This window comes from Haemorhous mexicanus, chromosome 1 (genome assembly GCF_027477595.1).
Source record: "Haemorhous mexicanus isolate bHaeMex1 chromosome 1, bHaeMex1.pri, whole genome shotgun sequence".
Classification (NCBI taxonomy): domain Eukaryota; kingdom Metazoa; phylum Chordata; class Aves; order Passeriformes; family Fringillidae; genus Haemorhous; species Haemorhous mexicanus.
Genome location: NC_082341.1, coordinates 55203191 through 55220244, shown reverse-complemented (window position 1 = coordinate 55220244; position 17054 = coordinate 55203191). Strand labels below are relative to the sequence as shown.

Sequence of the window (17054 nt, the reverse complement as noted above, 5' to 3'; positions counted from 1 at the left end):
AGTTACTGCTATGTTGTGCCTAAGGCTTATGTTCAAACTGTTCAGTATTAATACTCAATTCAAAACCTTTGAAGGGCTCAGTAAACTCCTGCTGAAGTGTAAAGGAGGTCCTCTGCCATCTTTGGTGATAACTACCTTAGTTTACAAATGAGCAAAATCTCTTTTGCTTTGCTAGGTAAAAGTGTAGCATTATTGAGGCATGTTGAACATAGTTTTAACAGGAAAATTTGTGGAAGAGAGGTACTAATGCCTTTAGCTTACATTGTATTAAATATTTCTCACTGAAAATTATATTTTAAAGATAATTCTGTGTTTCTTGCTTTTCATTGCATGTATGAATTAAAGTATATTTTCTGGTTTTCAACTAATCCAATGTCTTTTCTGTCTAATGCTCTTAAATGTCTTATTCTAACTTCCTAAGGACAGTGGGTAATAAGGTGAGGGCATTTTAACTTTTCTGCTATTTTTCTTATTGCAACATTATATATGTTTTTATTTTGGTCTTCTGCCTGTTGTTCAGTCATTCCTTTGTTTAGTAATGTGCAATCCATCAAGCACATTCTCAGTTGTAGTGTGTTGTGAACATTTTGCAACATTTGACATGTGAAAAATCTGGCTTATATTGGTGAAATATCTTCAGAAATGTCTTTGTACTTTCCCCTCTAGATGAGACATCTGTTTTTTTTTTTTTGTATTCCACATCTAGAAATATATGTCCTGCATAATACAGTTCTTATTTCTGTACCCTACCTCACTGTGATTTTGACATGTGCTACAAGAACAGGCTTCTGATCACTACTACTCTTCTTCCATATGGCATGGAGCTATTGTCCAGAAGTACAAACTTTCTTCTGTATAATAACTGTTGTTTCTATTCTTGTCACCAAATCTGCTATGGTTAGGATTTGGAAATGAACTTGCTCAGTGTGGCCTCATAAATTCTAAGTATCATCATTCAAGTTAGAAATAATAAAATAGTTATTGAATCCCAAATGGACTCCTTAGGGGCATAGGAAACTACAGTAGTGCCATAAATCTGTGTCTTCATTCATTGATGTTTAAAGTAAGAGTCGTCTCTGGCACTTCAGAAATTCTAGACAGCATTTTTCAGTAAAATGTACATAAAGATCACAGAGTGGCAGGAAAAAAAACCACTAAAAACAAAACCACATCAGAAACCCTTTAAAGTTACATACTTACTTGAAACTGTTCTTGAGAGCAAAATGATACTGCATGCCCCACTGATTTGTGATCACACTGATAGAGCCTTACAGTGAGATATTAAGTCCAGAGACTTCTGTCTGTCGTCCTCTGTTTTGTCTGTCAGTTTGTTCATTTTCCCATTCTTTTGAGAGAACTTTATAAAAAGTCTGAAAAGTAAATCAAGCCTGTGTTTCCCCACAGCAAGAGTTCTGCTAGAGCAGCAGGGAACACTCCCTGTTAAGAAGATGTTATTGTGGCATGTTTATATCCCTGAAGATTAGCAGTCTGTATTGTCTACTTAAATTCTTGCACTTAAAATCTTAAATTCTGATGAAACAAAGGATTTGATTGAGTAGATCATCACCTTCTTGATTCAGGGCAGAGGTGGTGTAAGTTAGGTATAAGAGGAGGTATAAGTTAGACCTGAGTGCTCCCAGGGTCACAGGATGCTGATAATGTGATACAGTATTTTTTGCACTGATGCTTTGTCCTTGTTTTATTACATGCCAACATTTCAGGCCAACCACTGCTTGTTACAATGAGCCTTAAGCCTGGAAAATGCTTACATTCTTTAGCCACAAGTCTAATTTAAAAAAACCCACATTCCAATGTTGTTGGAGTCTTGTTTGTTTGTTTGTTTGTTTGCAAGCCTAGCAGTGTAAACTAATACTTTGTAACATGGCTGAATTCTGGTTTGGTTTTTCTGAGCTGCAGCTTCAGCTGGGAACAGCCCAGGAGCAAAGTAGGGTGTCCATCCATATGTGCTCACAAATGGCTTGAAGTGATAGAAGTAGCTCTGGGAATAACTCAGATAAATGTCTCATGGAGATACATTGAATGCCCTCAGCAACATTTGAAAGGCAATTTTAGTCTTGTTTTTTACAATGCCTTTCACTGCAGCTGAAGCCAGTATCTAGAAAGCCTCCTTAAGAGTGATCGCTGTTATCATTTAAGGCTGAACTTTTCTATACCTGTATCTTTGGCTCCATTTAGCACAAATGCTCTGGTTAACATTGTTTGCTTAATCCTCACACTCTTTTGTCTCTGACTTCCCTCCAACAGACATCTCAGCCAAGCCCTGGTGGTCAGTCTACATGCAGCAGCGAACAGTCCCCCATCAGCAACTATTCCAACAATGGGATCGAGCTTACTCTGACCGGTGGTGGTAGTGTAGGAGACCTCAGTGTCATCGATGAAACCCCAATCATGGACTCTACCATTTCCACAGCCACCACAGCACTTGGCTTACAGGCCAGGAGGAACATGACAGGGACCAAATGGATGGAGCAAGTGAAGTTAGAAAGGTTGAAACAAGTTAATGGAATGCTTCCAAGACTGAACCCCGTTCCACCTTCCAAAGCCCCAACCTTGCCACCTCTCATAGGAAATGGTGAGATACACATAAGAGGAGTGATAACGCTTTTTGTCCTTAATCTTGTTACTTGCTAGCTAAATCTTGCAACTCTTGCAGGAGTTGCACAGCTCAGGAAACTCAGCAGCTGTGAAATGGTTTGTAAATTGATCACTTTCTGTTTATTCCCACGTTGCAAGTTCTTCTACCCACCCTCTGAGAAGTCTGATAGTCCTGTGTTTTACAGAACAGGAGCCGGTGAGGGAGCCATGAATCACATTTTAAATATTCACGATAGTTAAAGGGTTTGACCCAAGATCATCATAATTCTTTCTTGTTTTGAGAAAAGGTAGAAGAAATAAATACCTGTGAGTTTACTGTATGGAAGTCTTTCTGTTGAGGCCTTTGCAAGGCAGCCTTGGCAGAGATGTGGTGGGCTTCCCTTTAAATAACCTGTTCCTACGCATAGAAGAAATCATGTACAGATGCTACTGCTGCAGAGGGCAGATATCCATGAATGGGAGCAAGGCGAGGTTGAACTCTGAAGATCCCCAGTTGTTTTTCCTCCAAAGAGCTGCTCATGACCAAAATGGATGTTGCTGCTGCCCCTACTTTGCCTACGGCATGTCTGTAGGTTTCTGGGCTCCACCCAGCAGTGACAGCCCAGGTTTTCTGAGGCCCATTAAATCAAAAGAAACTATGTAAAATTAGGAAATGTATCCTGTTTACTTAAAACCAAACCAAACCAAAACAAGGAAACCAGCAAAGATGTTTTGCAGTTGTTAGGAGTTATTTCAAGAATATTTCAAGAAGTATTAGAAGTGACCTTGAATAGCCTCCAATTTGTATATTTTGCCATTCCATGCAAATGCCTGTTCAATTATATTTTGCCTATAAAAAGCTCCCTTACAAATGTGTCCTCCTGGCACATCAGCCAGCATAGCTGCACTACAGGCTGGAGTACTGCACCAGCTGATGACAGTTTGTGGCTATGGGCTATAAATTTTCTGCTGGGATTCACACTGCAATGTTACCCTTGAGTCTCCGAATTAGCTTTTAACCTAAGGACAGTTTATATCCCTACTTCTTGCAAGAAAGAGCCCTGCTGTAATTGGCTGTGATGATGTTCTTCCTCTATACTCCATTTACTTCTTTACTGTGTGTTTTCCACACCAGTTTCTGGATAGTACCTCTTTGTTTAACTGTGAATTTTACCCACAGGTACCCAGTCAAACAGCAGCTGCAGTGTCGGAGGATCCATGACTATTCTGCCAAACAGGAATGAACTCTCAAGTACGGACATCACTGTGTTGAACATGCTGAACAGGAGGGACAGCAATACTAGCACAATCAGTTCAGCCTACCTGAGCAGCCGCAGGTCCTCTGGAATCTCACCTTGCTTCTCCAGCCGGAGGTCCAGCGATGCCTCCCAGGCAGAGGGAAGACCGCAGAACGTGAGCGTTGCAGACTCCTACGACCCCATCTCGACGGATGCCTCCCGGCGCTCCAGTGAAGCAAGCCAGTGTGATGACCTGCCAAGTCTTCTCAGCCTCACCCCAGCCCAGCAATACAGGCTGAAAGCTAAATATGCAGCAGCTACTGGTGGACCCCCACCAACTCCACTGCCTAACATGGAGAGGATGAGCCTCAAGACAAGGATGGCACTCTTGGGTGACTGCAGGGAGTCTGGAGTATCTCCACTGCCACCAGTGAACGTCCCTCGAAGATGTAGTGATGGTGGGGCAAATGGTTACAGCAGGAGGCATTTTCTGTCTCACGAAGCTTTAGGAAATGGGACAAGGAGAGCCAGTGATCCAGTCAGAATGGCCTCCGACAACCTCTCTGTCCCGAGAGTCCAGCGTTTCAACAGTCTTAATAGCTTTAACACTCCTGCTTTGCCTCCATCCATGGAAAAGCGCAACCTTGTTCTTCAGAACTACACCCGTTCTGAGGGTGGCGTCTTCCGTGGCTTCAGCTCCCCCTGTCCTCCAAGCATCAGCGAGAATGTCGCCCTGGAGGCTGCTACAATGGAAGCAGGTAGCAGTCTGAATGATGAGGATCTCCTGCCAGATGACGTGGTCCAGTATCTGAATTCCCAGAACCAGGGCATGTACGACCATTTGTTGAACAATGTCCTAGATAGCAACAAAATGCATCACAGCTCAGTTTCAGGAAACAACAATTCCAGCAACTTTGACCAAGCCCCTCCACCGAGCAGTCAGCAGGCGGGTTCCGAGGCAAATAAGAGCGACTTGCCCATTCAGTGGAATGAAGTAAGCTCAGGAAGTTCAGACTTATCTCCTTCAAGGCTGAAATGTGGTCAGCGGTCAGCAGTGCAGCAGGCTCGGGCCTTCAGACTGCATAACAATATGATGGTTCAGCAGCAGAACCTGGAGAGGAGCAACATGGCCCAGCAGAATGGCTATGGGAACCTGATGGAGAACAACACTTCCTACAGTTTACAGCAAAATATGACTCTTGGCAGCGGAGCCGGGAATTCTTTCACCCTGCAGTCCAACAAGCCTTACAGCGAAAGCATGGGCAGGCAAGCAATGATGTCTGGGGTGACAGACAATTCCTGTGGCATGGCAGTACAAGGGCAGAAGCTGAGAATCAGCAACATGCCAGTGAATGGGAACCAGCAAAATTTCAGCCATCCCCTGGCATCCAGTGATCAAACCACCAGTATGGCAAATGGAATGCAGGACAGGAATATGATGGAACAGGAGTATTTGCAAAGCCAGCCAGGCGGAGATGGCGTTCGTTACCAGGGAGTCAATCAATCTGGTCAAATGATGCTAGGGCAGGTTAGTCCTACCTCACAAGGCAGCCTGTATCAAGGGCCACAGAGTTGTCCACTGGTGTCTCACACCATTGGTAGCCAGCCTTCAGGTTTGTCGGTGGCCAAAAGTTACCAGTCGTGCTCTAATTACAGCAGCAATAGACGTCAAAACGTATTGAGAAACAGCCTGTCCCAACAGCAAAGACACGTAGGTGATGGCAACCAGACGTACAGGGTAAACACCATTAAGATGGAAATGCAAGGTCAATCACAGCAGTTCTGCTCTAACATGCAGAATTACTCTGGTCAGTTATATGACCAAACCATGGGCTTTAGCCACCAAGCTATGAAAACAGGTTCTCTCTTTGGTTCAGAAGCCAGCTGCCTGCTACAGGGGACTGCAACTGAAAACTCATCTGAGCTTCTTTCCCCAGGGGCTAACCAAGTGTCAAGCACAGTTGACAGCATTGACAACAACAGTCTAGAGGGTGTGCAGATAGATTTTGATGCAATCATAGATGATGGGGACCATGTCAGCCTAATTTCGGGAGCCCTGAGCCCAAGTATCATTCAAAATGTCTCCCGCAATTCCTCACGCCTCACCACTCCCCAAACATCTCTTACATTCCCAGCTATGCCTGTAAGCACAACCAACATGGCTATTGGGGACATGAGCTCTTTGTTGACCTCACTTGCAGAAGAAAGCAAGTTTCTTGCTGTTATGCAATAGACATATAAAACAAAAAACACTTAGGAGATAACAGATGGAAAAAAAAAGACTCATATTTTTTAGTTGTGTATGTATTTTAGCAATCTCATCTCACCTAAATGGGATGTGTTTCAAGTATATTCCTTTTATGGAATAAGGACTCTGAAAACCCTAAAGTGTTCTAGGGAGAAACTGTCTTCCATTTCAGTTTTGAATCAGTATTGCTAAGCCCATTCCCTCCCTTTCTCTCTTTTCTCTCTCTCTCGCGCGCGCCCTGTTCAAATGTCTGTATGCTTCTTTTATTTTTCTTTTGTTTTTTACCTGTAAACCAATGTAAACGTGTGAAGTGCATGTTGTGGGGTTTTTTTGTTTTGTTTTGTTTTGGGTTTTTTTTGTAAAGAGGCCTGATGAAATGACAATTTTCTGTTACTCAAATGAAGCTAGACCTTGTATTGCAACTTTTCCTCTTGAACCTATAACCAGGCACAATGTGAAGTGAGCATACAGTGATGAAATCCTCTCTGGATGCACTGGACACATCACACTGAGGTGGAAAACCAGCTTAGAAATGCACTGCCATGCTAACCCTGGGCTGCAATTCCAGAGACACGGAGCACAAAATGTTGGGAGATTCAAGCAAATAAGAAATGCAAAAATCATCAGCCCTTTGATCTCTAGCAAAAGCTTAAGGTTTTTGTAAACACACAGATAGCTGACACTGCCTTGAAGAACAATACTGAGATTGTATCATGTTCAACCTATTTCAGAGGAAGGAGAGGACCAGAAAGCTGTTCATAGTCCAGCTCTCATCTTTTGCAGAATTTGCTATTCTGGTTTTCAGCCTTCTTTTTAAATGATGAATAGCAAAATTATGGGTGTGTATAGTGACTTGGGTAGTCTACAGTCTTCTCATTGCATACCACATTTGTGGAGATACAGTCAGGGTCTTATGAAGTATTTCATACAATGAAATAACAAAATTGCAGTATTGTTTTATGAAAATTGTTGAGGTGTAACTTGCTGAGCCCCTGGTTCTTATTGCTGGAAGGATTGTGTGTACATCCCCTTTAGCCCAGACAGCTCCATGGATACATAGAGCTTCAAAAACATCATGGGCATGTCATGTAAAAGAAGTAGAAAATGAATGGCTGGCCGAATTCTCAGACTAGCCAAATAAATCAAAGCAGTTGCAAGCAATCTGATAATCTTAAATGTTTTTCCACTGTTTCCAGGCTTTACAAAATTAAATTAAAACTGCCATTAAAAATAGCAAAGAAACAAGGGGAACAGCAAGTATTCACAGATCACAGACTATTCTGATCTGGAATTATTATCAGGTCCAACTCTTCAGTGAATGGCCTATATGAGGATCAAACCCACAACTTTGATGCTATTAGCACCATGCTCTAACCAACTGAGTTGTCTGGCAACTAATCAAAGCTCAGAAAGACCAACCCAGCTTCTTTCTCTCTCTCTTGGTGACACCATGTGTATTTAATTTCCAAGCAAACCAGTGGGTCAAAACCCAGGGTCAGTTACACTGGCAAAAAATTGAAACCAGTGTACTGTGATCATTAAGCTACTCACTGGTAGAGGTGAATGGCATTTTCTCTGTGGGCACTGGCTTGTTTTTGGCTCTGCTGGGCTCCATGTCTGCACCCATGAGTACACAGTGCTCCTGAGTGAACAGGCTGCTGTGGGGAACAATCGCAAGACCACGGTTTAAATTCACCCACTCCTAGAAGCTTTATGGAGTTACAGCCCTTGGAGACTTCTCAGTTAAATCCCAATAGTGACGTCCTACTACAGGATGTAGATTGTGCAGGCACTTACAGTCATGGATTTGATGTCTGTACGATGATGTTATACTAGACATACAGCAAGACAAGAGAGCATAGTCAGTTTTGAAATATGGATAAACTTTAGCCCAGTCAAAATCGGAAGGTGACTTCTGTAGGCTAGAATACCATAACATTTTTTTTCAATTGTAAAAGAAAAGGTGAAATACCAGCTGATTAGGACATGGCATTTGAGGAAATGTGGAGAAATTGAATCTCAGTGAAGTTGTCAGATAACATTATTCTGTTAATAGCTGTTAGAATTAGAGCATGAATGTATAAATCAGTAGGAAAACATCATAGGAATTTGGTGCAGGGGCCGTATTTGAGTTTATCACAGCACGTACCAAGAGATTTGCACTGTGGGCTGGAATGTCAGAAATCAAGACAAAGGTAATTATCCTACACCTTTTATCATTATCTAGTCTTTCTTTTTATGTTTAGCCAGCATTTCTTTCTTACCCTGTCCCATGCACACATATTCACTCATCCTGCACTTTTCCCTTTGACACTTCCTCTCCCAGCTTCCCTGCCCCTGACCAGCTATCACAGCCTGCATGGTCCTTGGGCTGCATGGGCAGCTGGGCACAGCTCACCATGGCAAATGACTGGACTGCTGTGGCAGTGGGAGGAAGCTGCTCCCTGTTGCTCTCTCGTTGCCCAAAGGGCCTGCAGAGACCTTCTGCCTGCACACAACCATTGTCCCTGCTCTGCTGCTGGGACAAGAAGGGATGCATTCCACTGGGCAGGTCCCCAGGGGAAGGGATGTTCCAAGGGCTGTGCTGTGCATTGCAGTGCTGGGATACAGCCCTACAGAGAAGCAGCACTATAGGCATGAGGAAAGGCTGTGCTGGACATGTTTCAGATGGTTCTCAGTAACCAATCCTGGCTGTTTATTAGAGCTATCAGTTACATGTTTATAAACAATTTCAACAGGGAGACATGACCAGCCTGGGAGTAGGTGGCTTGGGAGAGAAGTCTTTTATTGTAATGGAACCAATACATTAAAAAACCCCCAAACATCCCCAACTATTTTTTAAACTCAATTTTCCAGTTCATAATTGTATCTGCTGGTGCAATTGATGCTGGGAAGCTATTAACAGATGTGATCCATCAGAGCTTAGAAGGAGCCATTCATATTGCTCCAGGCTAAAAGGGACTGTTTGAGTAGCCAATTTGCCTTCCTGGATTTGACAAACCTTCGTCACTCCCTTAGCCTTGTCTTGGGCCAACAGTGTGTCTTGGCAGAAACCACATGTTCAAGAAAGGCATCCCATTTGATTTGGCAAAGCTGAAGAATCAGAGACTCCACTGTGTCCTTGGGGAGTTTGTGCAAAGGATTTATCATTTTCACTATTAAGTGTATGTGCCACTTAAGTTCATGAATCACTTTTCAGTTTTTAGTGTTTTCTCATGCTTTTCTGTTTTATACTAAAAAGCCTGGTTTTGGTACCTGTGAGGGTAGCAATACATCATAGCCCATCTATCTTGGGTTTTGGTTCTGTTTTGATAAGGTAGACTTGTCTCGCTGAGCATGGCGCTGTTACACTGGACACCAGCTTTCACTTGTCAGCCTCCTTCTCAACATATGGCAGTCTGGGGAAACTCCCATCAACACTGGTGGGATGAGTTTACTAGCACCCCTCTACTCTTCCAGTTACAGAACTGGTTTCATGTATGTGGCACATCAGTTGATTTTTGCTTAGCTGTTGGAAGCCCACTGCTCACCCAAGAGTACAAGAAAATGCACAAAATATCATGAATGTTCTATTTTTAAAGCATTGCAGCATAGGTCTAAATCACCATTATATATAAAGGCTCTGTGAGTGTCTTCCATATGTGTCACTGTTGGCCTGGGGCACATCAGTAGCACTCAGCCTGCCCGAAGCATGTGTGTTTCTCCAGACAGTTTCACTTCCCACCAAGTGGAAGTTGCCTGTGAAGAGTTTATCCGTCAGCTACGCGCAGGTGGAGGAAAGGTGTGTTTGCAGGAAGGTCAATGGGCTTCCACGCGGGGGGACAATGGTCCCACACATCCACACATGGCAGATAAGAGTTATTCTCTCCTTGGGGAATGGCTCCACATGGTACATGCATTAAGATGCTGGCTGGCTGCTGACTTCCCGTCACTGATTCCTCCCTCCTCAGTGGGATGGCTGGTCTGCTCGCCCGTGCCTGTCCCACCATGGCTTGTCCTCATGGACAGCAGTGTTTATATTCCCACAATGTATGTGCCTTATTTTGCGTTGACCCTGTGAAAGAGAGGGACCAGGATGTGTTGCCAAATTTTCCTGATGAGGCTGTACTTGCCATTGAGCTAATAGCACATACCACTGTTAATAGTGTCCAAAACATCTTGTAAACCTCTGGTATTCACGTGTTATTGTCCTTGGATTGGTGGAATGTCTCCTATGGAACAGTTACTGTTGTCAGTCCTGCAGATGTGTAAGATAAAAAAGTGTTGCTTTTTCTAAAAATTTTTTAATTTTTTTTTATAAAGCTTGTAATCCTTAAAAAAAAAAAAAAAAAGAGAATGTGTAAATACATTTATGTATGGTAGGAATAGTGTTCAGTTGTAACAGACCTTAGTGGTCTTCATTTGATAAACCTGCAGTTATGATCTGATGTTTCTCAAGCCTTAGGTTGATCTGACGGGTCTGTAGCACTGTGTACATATGAACTGTACTTCTGCTTTCAGAACCACTTAGCTTTTTTGTAACAAAGAAAAAAAAATGTTTCTTACAATGTCAATAAAAACAAAAGCCTTTGTACTTAAGTTCTTCGCTTTCAGCTTCTGAAGTATCTCCTTGGGGGAGGGAGTTATTTTTTCATACATCTGAAAAGCCTGGTTGCAATCAGTGCTTGTATCGCTTCCACTCAGAGCTGCTTCCCAGCCTGTTGCTTCACTCCATTCACAGTTTAAATACAAATGGGAAAACAAAACAGGGTGTTTACCTCCTTGCTAAAGAAAGATGGCTGACGAGTGTTGGGTGGAAAAGAAATGAAAATGCAGTGTCACACCGATGAAGTGTTTGAAGGGAGGAAAGAGACTGACCTGGTTAACTCTGCTGCTGGAGCAGTCAGTTCAGAGGCCAAAGGCAAGCTGTGCTGAACTCTGGGCTGTTCTGTGGGGGCTGTGTTTCCATCCCTTGCTTGCCAAGGGTGTGTCACAATGGCTTTCCCACCCATGAAGAAGCATGGGAGGGAGGAAGAGAAGTTCCCCTGACTGGGTTAATCTGTAGATGTCCACTCAGGTGGGTTACAGTGTGATCTGCAAAGACACAGTTATCTTCAAAGCTGGACATGTTTAATGAATGCTCCTGTTGAGTACAGTTGCTAGGGATTAAGTTAGAGGTGGCAAACAGTGTAGAAAATGTTGTAGTGCTGCTTGGTCTTAAGGTGTCTGATCTGTTCTCATTTCAAAGCCTTTTGTTTCCATTGCCTTGGCAAGACCCAGAGCACTCTGTCAGCTGTCAGTGCTCAGCTTCTGCCTTAGTCCTTCCTCAGCCAAAATAGGTGAGCCATTTCCCAGGTGGTGGGAGATAAATTTGCATTGTTATTTGCTCATTTTAACTTTTTTTTTCCTTTTTTTTGTATGTCTGTGTGCGTGTGTCCTGTTTTGTTGTGTTTTTGTTGTTCACCATTATTAAGGTTTTGTCTTTTGGCTCAGGCCTTAAGGTTTAGGAGGGACAAAGGGTAGAATGGAGAGCTAAAGCATAAAACATGCCCAGCTCAGAAGCCATTGAGGCAGGAGAGCCCTGGGAGTGGTGTAGTAGGGGTGAGGGAGACCCTGCAGTTTGAAAGGGAGGTTGATGGTGGCCATGCTGCCTTGGCTTATATGCTACAATCCAAAACTCTCCCAGAGACTGGCAGTGCTTCAGCATCAGCTCACTTTGGGGGATGGATGTATGTGACAGTGGCTTCCCCACAGCTTGGACCATAGAAGGTCAGCAGGAGGGATGGAACAAGCCTCAGACAAAGACACGATGGGCCAGCAGGGAAACGAGCTGGCCTGTGGGGACTGGGGAGTCAGTGGCAGGATCCATGCTGACAACAGATGATGGCTGTCAGGGACTCAGAACCAAGAGGTATTTCTGAGCATTACCAGCTGCCTGCAGGTAGTGGGAGGTGAGGAACTCCCACTTCTTACACGGTAATGCATTGAAGTCCTGCACACATGCACGCGTGCAAGAGCATTGCGCCAATCAGTGTCATCAGCATTGCACGCCTGCTGCCATGAGGGAGCCCACACACCTGGACTGACAGCCCCTCTCTCTGCTCTGTGCGTGAAACTTGCCCCACTACCTCTACCTTTAACCATCCCCTGCATGCTCATCTTCCCGCTGTATCTCTTCCACCAGCTGGGTCTCCTTCAGAATGAATGTCAAGAGGGCAGGAGATGCCAAGGGGCCCATGTCCTGTTCAGCACGTTGGCTATTTGCTGTGTGCTGGCACGCAGTGAGAGGTCAGACATCAAGGTTATAGCATTTCCAGAGCTGAGCAGTGAAGGGCTGGGGCTCCAGGTCATATTCCTGGTCCTCCAGCCTGACCTGGGATTGGGCTGATGAAAAGCTGCATGTTCAAAGCTGCAGCTGGAGACAGGAGGACTCTGTGTTGCCATGTGGTAAAGCTCAATATAATGCCAAGTTCTCAGGAAAACAAAAAATAGCAGGGCAGTCATGGTTTGTACTATCCAAAATCAGCAGATGCTGTTGACCTTTAGTCTGTGCTTTAGTGCCAAGGCTGTAAATTAATTAATTTAATTCATTAAATTAGTTTCTTACTTCAGAAGGGCATGTACCCAAGAGAGAACTGCAGTTTGCAAAGCCTGAAAAAAATATAACAGAGATATACAGCATCAATCAGCAAGGGAGGAGAAAACTCCCCACAGCCCCCCAGTTCCCTTAACAGGTAGCATGACATTACTGCATTCAAACCCAAAGATGGGCAACGCAAAAATCACCAATAATGTTAAGAGCTGACCTGCCTTGGTCGGGGATGAAGCAGGGCAAGAGCAGACCCTCTGTGTGGGCCCACAGTGCTGATGGAGTTACTGGGCTGGCTCGGTGCAAGCAATGGCACTGTAGGGCAGCCCAGTGTAATATTTTTCCTTTCCCAGCTTTTGTGGGCTTGACTGTGTAATCTTCAAGCTGCTTTTTCAAAGAGAGGGTAATGGGAAAGAGACGACTTGTTCTCTTCAGGCTGAAATACAAGCTATTTGTGTTAGGAACATGGCTTTGTTACATGATTAGTGCAATGGGAGCCCCTAGGCACCACTTCCCAGTACAAACAACTAGTATTAATAACTCATGTTAAAATTGCCTGCTATTTAATAACCTGGGCCTCTTTCCACCCTGAGAAGCACATAACTGCTTTGTGTTCCCACCATCTCTGCCCATCTTCCCTCACTGGCTTTGGACTCTCCCTGCTCATTTCCCAAGAAAAAAAAGGAGCAGGTTTGGGCAAGGAAGAAGGAAGAAGTGACAGTGTTTAACAGGAATACTCACATGTCCGGTGTTTAACAGCAATCCCCGAATGTCTGTGTACCTCCTTGCCTGCCCTCCCCATCATGGGGTACTGCTCCTGCATCTGATGTGAGGCTGCTCATTGCTGCCATGCCTCGCAGTCTCGGTCCCCTGTTTTCCCCCACGTTCTGGGGACGGACTGACCTATTTCATGCCTTGCCAAGGAAGCAGCCGCCCTCCCTCCGAGCTGCCCCAGCTGGCTGAGACGTGATAGACCAACAACACTGTTACTCATGGGTGGGAGGCCCGCGTGAGTCATGCTTCCCTTCGCCCCACACGCGGGGTGGCTGCGGCAGGAGAGCGGGGAGCAGACAGCAGGACCGCGTCCGCGCACGGCCGCGCACAGTTGGGCCCAGGTGGGAGCAAGAGGCAGTGGGTAGATCAGATGGTGATGAACCATAAACAGGATTGTTTCCCAGCGGCTGGCTGAGCTGCTCCAGCCTTTGCTCACAGCCCTAGGATGGCTGTCAGGTCTGCAAGTTGTCTCTAAGCCACCCTGCTCTGCAGAAAAACATTACTAATGTTCCCACGACCGGAGCAAGAGAGAAGAGACAAATAACTTGGATGGCAACATGAAACAGTGGCAAAAATCTGGAAGACAGAGGAGGAGAGAGGAAAAAAACAAGAGGGTGGAAAGCTCTATAATGACTGAAAGAGCCCCAGATGGATACAAACCGAGAAAAGGCCAGAGACAGAAATAGTAGCACTAATTAGCTGAGCTGAAGGACCCCACTCCTGCTGTACCTGATCATCCTCCGCTGTCCTCAGAGCCCCAATGCTGCCAGCCCTGGGAGAGAAGGAGTGGGAGCAGAGAGCTGCTCAGACCTGGATGAACAGAAGCAATTAAGTTCCTATAGCAACGCTTAGTGAAAAATCCCAAAGCAGAGGCACCTATAGAGCTGGGTAGAAAAAAGGGTTGTGGCTCCAAGCAGCATTCCCTGAGGGAGAGCCATGAGAAATATGTGCTTCCCCATCCTGAGCATGGATCCTGCTGCACCTTTGCTGCTTGAACAATTCCCATTTCCATTATATGAACAGCCAGCCCTCCCAAGACATGGGAAAAGTTCACTTTGCCTATTTTGCCGTAAGGCACTTTTGCTTTGAAGTCCTACAACACATCCCACAGTGCCAAGGAATTGTGGCAATGTTTTCACTGGCAAATTTTTTTATCTGGAAGGCTTTTGCTAGGAAAGGGCAGATATATCTCATCCCTGTCCTCATTGCTGACCACCTCAGCCTCCAGTCAGCTGTTTTCAGTAAACTTCTTCAGCTTTGTCTGTGGGACCCCATGGCATGGCATTGCTTAAATATGGCTCTTTGGAGGGAGCTTCAAAGAAGAAAAAATGGTCTGCATCATCCTGCTTCAGAAGCTGAACTTGAGCTCTCGTCAGAAGTTTGCAGATGTAAAAGAGGGCTAAAATTCCCCAAGTCATACCTTCTGTGAAAGCAGCCACCAGGCACTGACTCCTCAGAGCTGTGTAGTTCAGTGGCAAAGGCCCCAGTGCCCATGGCTGCCCCCAGAGGCTCAGGGCTGGTGCAGTAGAAGCGGAGGGCTGCAGGGCTGCCATAAGTGGCAAAGTCTGCTGCAGCATGTGTGGACACTGGGCTTTGTTCCCTTCCAGCAGGAGTAAATCAAGCTGCCCTTTGCAACCATCCAGGGAGGAGCAGTGTGGTTTGTCCCCCAGGGCTGCTGTCTCCTCTTCACAGCACCTTTGGAGTAGGCAAGCTCCTGTGGCTGATCCAGCAGGCAAGAGCTCTCCTTTGGACACCTTAGGACACACCATGCCATGCTTGTTTTGGGTTTTTTGGCTTTGTTTGTTTGTTTGGTTTGGGTTTTTTAGTTGTTGTTGTTGTTGTTGTTGTTGTTGTTGTTGTTGTTGTAGGGAGTTAAAGGAACTCATGTCACTTTGAAGTTTGCAGTGCAGTGTCCCAGTCCAGGCCCACCATGTGACCCCACTGCAGGCTGGCACAGTGTGAGCAAGCCCAGTGGCACAGCTCCTACACTTGCCCTGTGTCCAGTCCTTCCCTTGCCTTGGATGATTCTCCCTGCCTTTTCTTCCTCTTCTCAAGGCTGGGCTGTAGCATAGGGGAAAACCAAAAATACTGCATGCTATTTTTTTCTCTTCTTGGCTGGTCTCTTGGAGATTGCAGCTGTTTTCTCCCAATTACAGAAAGTGCTTGAAGCTGTGTAGAGACTTAGCCACACAGTCAGGGAGGCAGCAATGCCTTTCTTAGCTCTGTGGAGTGCAGTCTTGAACCACTGCAGCACTTCTTGCTTACCCTTGTACCCTGAGACATCTTAGGTTTCTGTCTTAGGTTTCAATTGCTCTTCACCTGAGCTCTGCTTGGCACAGGCAGCCGGAAAGTGCCAGGCTCCAGTTTAGCTGGAGAATTAGCAGAGAAAAGGAAAGCTGGAGCATCAGCCAGCAAAATGTAATAGGGAATCTTCTTGCCCCCATCTCTGCTGATGTTAAAACTAGGGCTTGGCTTTCCTGTTTGAAACAGGACAGGGGCTGAGGATGCCTGTTGCAGGGTCAGCTCTGCCTTTTGCAGCTCCCATAGTTTCAGAGGCTTGTGTGCCAAGCTTTACTTAGAAGCTCTGGTGCAAAGAGCCCCTTTCTGCAGAAAGCCCAGGAGAATACAAAATCCCCTTGGACTTTCTGTTGTGGAGGAGGAGCTGGTCAAAACCGAAATCAACAGTCCTGAAGCAAATAGTGCAGGCTCTGATCTACCCAGTTAAATATGAGCCCTGGTGAACTGGATCCTCCTCTCTTTGTGCATGTTCTCAAACAAAGTATTTTCCTTCAAGAGAACAGGCTGCAGACTGTCAGGCTTTCTCTTTTCCTATCCTACACCAGATGATGGGTTTTATGACAACATTGTCCTAAACTTAAGTCATCCTGTGCTTGGCTGGCCTTGTGCTAAACTTAAAACTGGAGAGCCTCGAAACCCCAAATGTTGTTTCCAGTGTGCCCTAGACAGTGGCATTGCCTGGATTTTCTGGTGCAAATCAGCACTGTGTTTGCTGAGCATAAGTATTTGGTCAGCCTTTGAGCTGATAAGTGCTGGTCCACTGCAATGAAAACATCAGATTTAGAGGAAGAAAAACAAAGGAAACAGAGAGAATTTAGTAATTTTAGAGATACCACTCAGCAAAATGGAGCCAGCTCAGTTTCAAACTGGGGGTGTCCTTGAAAGCTGTAGCCACATGTGAGCATCTCAGGCTGGCTCCAGGGCCATGTGGATACCATAGGACAGAGAAACAGCAAGCATTTCTCACAGCAGCTTGTGAGAAGTTTTAGGGAGTTAGAAAGATGTGATAACCTGTTGAGTATAAACAATTTGCAGGTGGTGTTTTTCTACTTTATTTTTCTGTTCCTCTCAAAGACAGTGCATGAGAAAGACGTTTCTGTTAGTTAGCCAATAGAACAGAATCTATCATATCACTCTATAAAAACCACTCAGCTCTTTCAAGTAAAGCCTTCTTTGCCTTTGCTACAATCCTGCCTCTCGCCTGCTCCTGCCTCAATCCTGGCGCAAGAGTGACATGGCCAGCTCTTCCTCCTCTGCCCAGGGACCATAATCATGTTTTTTGCAATACAGGAGGTCTCCAAAAAGCACGTCTGAAGCCCTCAGGAGTTGAGCA

General features: G+C 45.1%; 1 protein-coding gene and 1 long non-coding RNA gene across 4 annotated transcripts in view; one reads left to right on the top strand and one right to left on the bottom strand.

Annotated features, from left to right (window-relative positions):
• The window catches only part of GLI3 (GLI family zinc finger 3), a 204610-nt gene extending 193951 nt beyond the window's left edge, over positions 1-10659 (top strand). For all 3 annotated transcript variants that reach the window (XM_059849817.1, XM_059849833.1, XM_059849824.1), the window contains exons 14-15: positions 2266-2593; positions 3776-10659. In XM_059849817.1, coding sequence (XP_059705800.1) covers positions 2266-2593; positions 3776-6066 — 2619 coding nt within the window. In that variant the 3' untranslated portion in view covers positions 6067-10659. The remainder of the gene's footprint in view (positions 1-2265; positions 2594-3775) is intronic.
• LOC132329118 (uncharacterized) lies at positions 8850-13594 on the bottom strand. The gene is made up of 2 exons (XR_009486970.1): positions 13391-13594; positions 8850-12711 (listed from the first exon to the last, which is right to left on the bottom strand). It is a non-coding gene; the product is annotated as an uncharacterized LOC132329118 (long non-coding RNA).
• Between the last annotated feature and the right edge of the window lie 3460 nt (positions 13595-17054).